Source organism: Nyctibius grandis, chromosome 19 (genome assembly GCF_013368605.1).
Source record: "Nyctibius grandis isolate bNycGra1 chromosome 19, bNycGra1.pri, whole genome shotgun sequence".
NCBI classification, from domain to species: domain Eukaryota; kingdom Metazoa; phylum Chordata; class Aves; order Nyctibiiformes; family Nyctibiidae; genus Nyctibius; species Nyctibius grandis.
In genome coordinates this window covers 10,085,460-10,092,214 of record NC_090676.1, presented here as the reverse complement: position 1 = coordinate 10,092,214, position 6,755 = coordinate 10,085,460, and the positions used below count along the sequence as shown (strand labels likewise).

Below are 6,755 nucleotides of genomic sequence, written 5' to 3'. Positions count from 1 at the left end.
AGACATCCTCCAATTCATATGAGCTATCATCTCCCACCATTCCTGGAACAGCTGACTCCAGACCTGATAGATTAAAAAAAAAAAAAAGTAAATGTAGCCCATTTTTCTCAAATTAACGTAAAATGTGACATTTCACCTTTTTTTTTTTTTGGCAAATACTTTTCCCCAGACTCCAAACACTTCTGCGACTCTGGAAAATTAAATGCATGATCCCATTGCAGAAGCCTGTGCCCAGCCACTGCCCCAGGTCTCAGGCATCCCCTGCATTTCCAAAAGCACCCTTAGTTTCTCACACAGTTTTGCTCCTCCTTGTGCTTCCTGGACAGCTTCTTGTAGAGGTAAAGTGCTCGCTTCTCCTCCCAGCTCTCGAAGAAGGACCCTGCGATCTTCCTGCGCAGGCGGTGCGCGTAGGTTTCCAGGAATACGGTGGCGTAGAGGATGCAGAAGAGCAGCCCCACGACGAGCAGCACAGAGGGGTTGGGAGGTGTCGGGGGGCTGATCCTGCAGTGGGCAGAGCTGAAGATCAGAGAATGGTGGTAGCTTCTTTCAAAGTCCTGAAGTGGTAATTCTTCGACAGGAAGCCGTAGAAGTTTCAAAACAAAGGGCAGGATCCCTATTTTAGCCTGAAATAAAGAGAGTTAAAAGTTAAATGGGGTATGAACGAACCAAAATCAACTGGTTACTACAAAAACATCACTCAGGGGGTGTGTAATCACCATTACAGCTTGATTTGGTGCATTAAGAGGAGGACATTGAAGTGCATGTACGCTTCAGGTTGAGCGAGAGTAACAGCACGATGTGTGGGCACTGAGTACTTGGCACGGTGAGACCCAGTCCTGCCTGTCACCTTTATCTGCTGTTACAGAGATCATAACAGGTGTTCGCTGTGTGAGATTTACAATGAAAGACATAATACAGACAGCAGTATTGGTGGCTGCATATTTGAATATTAGAGGTTTTTTCTGAGCCCTGATTGCTTTACTGTAAATTCATCAGCAGCAGGTGTCTGAGCCAAGGAGTCCCGGGGCCGGGGAGGGAGGCAGGCTGCAGGGCACAAGAGGAAAGCTAAACAACTAAACCAGAACTAGTCCAGATAAAGGATATTAAACCAGATTGAAACTGAGGAGGTTTGTGAAAAGGATTGCACAGGGTGACAGCAAAGCCAGTGAGCAGGGCCTTCTCTTTAAGGAACGGCCACTGCAATAAGATGAGGAGACATCCTCACAGCCGAGACATGTTCATCTGCTCCCCCCTTCCTTGTGTGCTTGCACCCACTCTGCAGCGGGGGGACGGTGCCGCAGGGACGCCCGTTCCTCCACCCTGCCTAGGGAAGGGAGCTGGAGACACAGGGACGTCTGACTGCCACATGCTAGCAGTGTCTTTGCAGTGTGAGGCACTGTTTGCCCCTGTCCTTGCTCCCAAGGGCCGTAATTTGGAGCATGCATATGTTGTTATTTGATGCACTGGAAGAAGCAACTGAGGTTGTGCCTCTATCCCTAAACCTGTGGCGTTGCTTGTCCAGCTGGCTGCTCTGGAGGGAAGTGAGGATCATGAAAATAAGGCTGCAAAGACTGCCATCCCCACCACCACCTCCTATAATGTGACACACAGCAAGGGAAGGAGAGGGGACCCCAGCACTTACACTATACTTGATGTTGAGAGCGACAGGCACCACAGAGAACTGAGCTGCCTTTCTCACCGCGGTGTCTGCCACGCTGAACGCAAAGTGGTCCATCGCCACGACCACCAGCATCAGCATCAGGGCCACGGTGAGGAGCGTGGCTTGCACGAGACACAGCATCACTTCTTCCCGGGACAACTTCAAGCCTGTTGGTCGAAGAAGGGTTTTGGATGGGCCCACCAGCAGATGAGCTGTTTTTCTGTCCACAGCTAAACGCTCCAGCTTCTTGGTGATGTAAAAATTGTCAAAGCGGAGGTTGGTGAGATAATTTTTCAAATACCAGGTGGACTCAAAACACAGATAGAGCATGGAGAAGCCAGCGACCAGCTTGTTGCCTACTCGTATAGAGTCTTTGACCAGTACCTGAACAGACGAAAAGTCCCTCCCAATTTTCTCACCAGCAAGGTGCATTTGTTGGTAAATCAAGGAGCTGTTCTTAAGCAGTGAAAACTGAAAATGTCCATTCATAGGCCTATAAATATTAATGGAATCAACGTTTTCTTGGATTGCATCCCCAAACTCCCAGGAAGCTGTCCCCAGCAGAGCAGTTGAGTTCAAAAGACTCTCAGCAGAATTCTTGCAGATGCACTTAATAACCTGCAGTATGGTTTTAATGTTGCTTATGATGTTGGGTGTTATGTTAACCACTACTATCATGATGCAGGTTGACAAGAGAAGCTTCCGGCCTTGTTTGGTACCTAAGGTAGGCATGATCATACTGAAGACACAACGGGCAGGATGCACCAAGAAAAGGGTCAGGAGAAGGAGCAGACTGAAGGAGATGGCCATTGCAACAGAGAGATGCCAGGAATACTCCAGGGAAGCAAACATCCAGTTGTAAAAGAGACCTCCTATCACCGCTGTAACGCAGGAACACTGCAGAAACAAGGTCCACAGCTCTCTGCTGTTTGCTGGGACAGGCTTGGAGTAAACCAGCCATAGGTTTGCTGCAGTCCTGTGTACGTTTGGGAACAGAAATTCTTCACAGTAGACACAGACTCTCATCCTGTGAGAAGAACAAGTAGCTGGGTGTTAGCAGAGGGAGTACAGAAACACACTAATTAGGGGGTTTTCTCAAGATGATCCCTCATGGGTCTTTACAATGTCCTTCTCTGAGTGCCTCTGGTCTCACTCTTCTCTGCTTCTCTGCTAACCTGAGTAGCTGGGACTGAGACCCTCCCTGGAAACATGCAGGACAGGGAAGTTCAAGGCATTTCTTGAAAGATCAAATACCAAGTACAATGCGAGTGCTCCTCCTCTAATGCAAGCACAGGAAAGCCTTGTACTATGCTATAAAAGTCATAATAAAGTCATTCAGAGGGGTCAACTCGTTGGCAGTGGCTTTAGTGGTTATCTAGAGGATGATGGGGGGAGAAAGAGAAGGCTCCTGGCTGCTCTGGAAATCGTTAGACCAGCTCTGTAATTACAAGGTGTTCAATAGGGGCAGTTGAGCGGGAGTTTCTGATCTCTCTGCCTCTTAAGAAGAGACCAAACAAAAATCTGCAGGTTTAAGGGTGACAAATACAGAACTGATCAGAGAAAACAGTTTCACACTGAAGCTCCAGTGCCAGAGGAAATCTCCAAGGATAAGAATTTGGCCACTGCAGACAGGATGAAACATCCCATAAAGCTATTTAAATGTCTAATGAAAACAAACGTTTGGGAAGGAATATCATTTCTCAGGCCTCACATCTGGAGTGACTCTCCAGAGACCAGAAAACCTGTTGGGGAGAAGGAGCCTCTCCCCAGGATTAAACCCTGCCAGGCGACCCCCATCTCCCCTGTGCCCAAGAGCAGCCTCAGTTATCCTTTGAGGGAGAACTTTGACTAACAAAGGAGGTTTTCAGAGGAAAAAGGCCATTCAACAGCTATCAAGACAGAGGGAAGGTGAGAGATTAAAGCAGACACTACATACCCAGTGGCAGAGAGGTGCCCCAGTCTTCCTCGAAGGCTCTCCATGCTCCAGTGCCTTATTGCTCTGAGAGAGGATCCTGGACGCAGCTGCTGGGAGAGGCAGGATAGGGAACGAAGGCAGCTGGCACCAGAGAGCCAGGCTCAGGAAAAAAAAAAAAAGATGTTTTTAAGGCAATTCAGATCCAATGCTGGCAATTCCTAAACTGAGTGGGCAAGCCTGGTGTGTGAAGCCCAGGGAATAACCCCACCACAGGACAGAGCCAGGATGCACAACACTGCTTGGGCTTTACACTTCTTCTGATCTTACTGTTGTTGCAGAGAAGGCTTATTTTCATGACACATCATAGCTGAAAAAAATGAGTCAATGACATATGGACTGACGAAGATGGAACAAGCATCACATGGAACATGGGGTGTCACCATCCCTTGTGGGGAAATCAGCTGTCTCATCCCAGCTGACTTCTCCTCCCACTGCCCACCAGTGAGCAGCAAGGTTGGGATTTATCTCAGAGAGAAGGGGAGCTTTTCTTCCTTCAGACATCAGTCATGGCACAAAGGGCACAGTAGGATCCAGCAAACCATGTGCTGATAATTGTTATTTTTTTCTGGCAGCTACTGCTCCCTGCTGAGACCATGAGCTCGTGTGCAGGGTACACAAACTGCTTAAAGGCTCATCTCATAGCCCTAGCAGAGGCAGATGAAGATTCAAACTTGAACCTTTCCCAAGTCCATATAGCCAGCAAATCCACTGCAAAGAAAGCCCTGCCACAGGCAGGATTCCCAAAGCGCTGAGAAGCTCCCAGACATGCAAGCCAGGACGTGTGGTCCCCACGGGACCGACTCTCCTGACCCCTGAGATGTGCAGGGCACAGAGCTCCAGCCACCAAACCCACTCGCTGGGAGATGAGGACCAGCCCGTGGTGTTTGCTCCTCAGTTATGTTTCCAAAGAAGAGGACTGCCCACAAGAAACACGTACCGCCACTGCGTACCCCCTTGCACTGAGCTCGTGGGTTATGGGGGCTTTCCCTGGCGCCCACCCAACCTGCCCCTTTGCCAGACACTTTCACACTAAGCTGCCACTTGCAGGCAAAGGTGACACAGCTCACCCAGCCGCCGCTGAGCCCCCTCCTTACGGGGACCCACTGTCCCGTGCCGAGCCAAGCCGAGCCCTCCCACCGGGTGGGAACCGCCGGGCCCCCAAGATGTTCTCATGCTCCCCTGAGCTGGAGAGGGCAAAGGGCTGGAGGTCAGCCCTGTCCCGGCCACCCCCGGGGCCGGAGCACGCAGGGCTCTGCTCTCGGCGAGCGGTGGGAGAGCAGCACCTTCCCCGGGGGACACGGCCGGACACCACGGCAGCAGCAGGCGTCGGAGGACGAGCAATCGTGAGCCCAGGAGGCAGAGCAAACCCCTGCCTGCTCCCCCAGCCCTTCCTGCACGCACCGGACAAGGTCCTTTCTGCCCTCGCGGTTCCGCTCAACAACTCTGCTTTATTGCTAGAGTTTTTCTTTTTTCCCACGTGGCTGGTAGAGCAGAGGTGTCCTCCTGGTGCCCTAAGCACAGACACCCAACGACACACTCTGGCTCCAGCTGGGAAGAGGCACCAGACAGCCAGGCACAAAAGAAAGTGCCACTTGTTTGGAGCATCCACAGCAATTGCTTGCACAGGCCACGAATTAGGTCTTGAATTCAATTTGCAGCCTATAAAGGACCACCCCAAAAGGCCCATAGCTGTATTCTGCAAAGCTCATCAGGTTTTCCTCAGCTGCTATGCTGAGACCAAACTTCTTTCTCACTGTATTTCTGAGCTAACTGATTTCAGCAGCCCTCGGGACCCCATCCAGGCTAAGCAGGCAGCTTTCTGGGCTGCAAAAAAAAAATGTTAGCAATAAAGAACAAAAAAACACCCTCAAGTCCACAACGTAGTGATTAATGTTTTCTGAGCTTGCTGCATCATCTGGCAAAGGGGAGCTGAAGTCTGTGGGGGAGCTGTGCTTGGCCAGTAACTCTAGGCAAGTGTTTGTATGCAAAGTCAAACCTGGGTTTTTCCTCTGGTTCAACTCAAAATTGATCCCTGCAGGCTGGACTATCCTAAACCTAGGATATCTTCTATTTTATACACCGAACTGATAACCTCTAAGATAGAACCATCAATGCCTAACTTTCCCCAGGGCACAATGAACAAGCTTGCTTTGCCAAAAAAAAAAAACCCACACTAATTAAAAGTGTGTTTATACAGACACACACAGAGCTGTGGGCAAAGGCTGGGGAGCAGGACAGGGCAGGACCATGCATCTCAGCAAAGCAACTGTGACATCTTGCGGTCACATTCTGCTAAAGTACCTCAAGGTCTGTCTGCATTTCAGCTCAGAAACTAAAGTCTGTGGGTGGGAGAATTTTAAGGAAAACTGAGGAAGTGAAGGAGAAAGGGGAGGCTGGCGAGCCGGTGCTGGGGATGCCCATGCTGTGTCCCCTCGGGATGTTCCGAGGTGCCTTTTCTCACCCTCTGTCACTGGGGATCTTGTGGTCCAGCTCCAGGTGCTATAAAGGGGCTTTGAAGCTCTGGACTCTATAGATCTCAAGCTCTAAAATTTTCTAACAACAACCCTGATTTAGACTTTTTAGCACGACAGTAGGAGACAAAGAAGAGACCCACACACCTGCAACCAGCTTGCTGCCCCTATAAGGAGACACCAGAGGGTTTCATTTGTATCCTAGCCAGGAAGCACAGCCGGTCTTTGCTCTCATTTGGGACAGGGACTGAGCTTGTACCCACCAGGACAGAGGTTTTAAATCCATTTCTGCTTTGCAGACTGCCGTGCTCATGGCGTGGCTCTCAGGGCAGTCCCAACAAGAGCCTCCTGCCAAGACACCTGCAAGTTCAACTGTGGTGACAGTGTCACCCCACGGTGGTGGTGACCATGGGCGGGGGGGCAATGTAGAGGAGCTGCTGTATCACAGGTAGAGCATGGGGTGCATGAAATATACAGCTTAAGAAAATGACTGGGTAAAGAAGATGAATGGAGAGCTAAAGACAGGGTGATTTAAGGCTGACAATATTTCTCCACGGCAATATCATCAGCACCTGTTGATAACGTTATTCTGCCAATTCAAGAAATTGAGGGTGTGGGAAAGATTAGCCCATTAGTGGTGATTCTTTGC

General features: G+C 50.0%; 1 protein-coding gene across 1 annotated transcript; it reads right to left on the bottom strand.

Moving 5' to 3' along the window:
* Positions 1-281: 281 nt before the first annotated feature.
* On the bottom strand, positions 282-3,640 carry OCSTAMP (osteoclast stimulatory transmembrane protein). The gene is made up of 3 exons (XM_068416452.1): positions 3,597-3,640; positions 1,643-2,687; positions 282-623 (listed from the first exon to the last, which is right to left on the bottom strand). The coding sequence occupies exons 1-3, from the start codon at positions 3,638-3,640 to the stop codon at positions 282-284; spliced, it is 1,431 nt and encodes a 476-aa protein (XP_068272553.1).
* Positions 3,641-6,755: the final 3,115 nt, after the last annotated feature.

What these genes read in the sequence shown, in the direction of transcription:
- OCSTAMP (XM_068416452.1), bottom strand. Translation starts at nt 3,640, where the DNA reads ATGGAGAGCCTTCGAGGAAGACTGGGGCACCTCTCTGCCACTGG. An exon ending in GGGCACCTCTCTGCCACTGG is followed by an intron (nt 2,688 to 3,596) that starts GTATGTAGTGTC and finishes TTCTTCTCACAG; the next exon opens with GATGAGAGTCTGTGTCTACT. An exon ending in CTCTCAACATCAAGTATAGT is followed by an intron (nt 624 to 1,642) that starts GTAAGTGCTGGG and finishes TCTTTATTTCAG; the next exon opens with GCTAAAATAGGGATCCTGCC.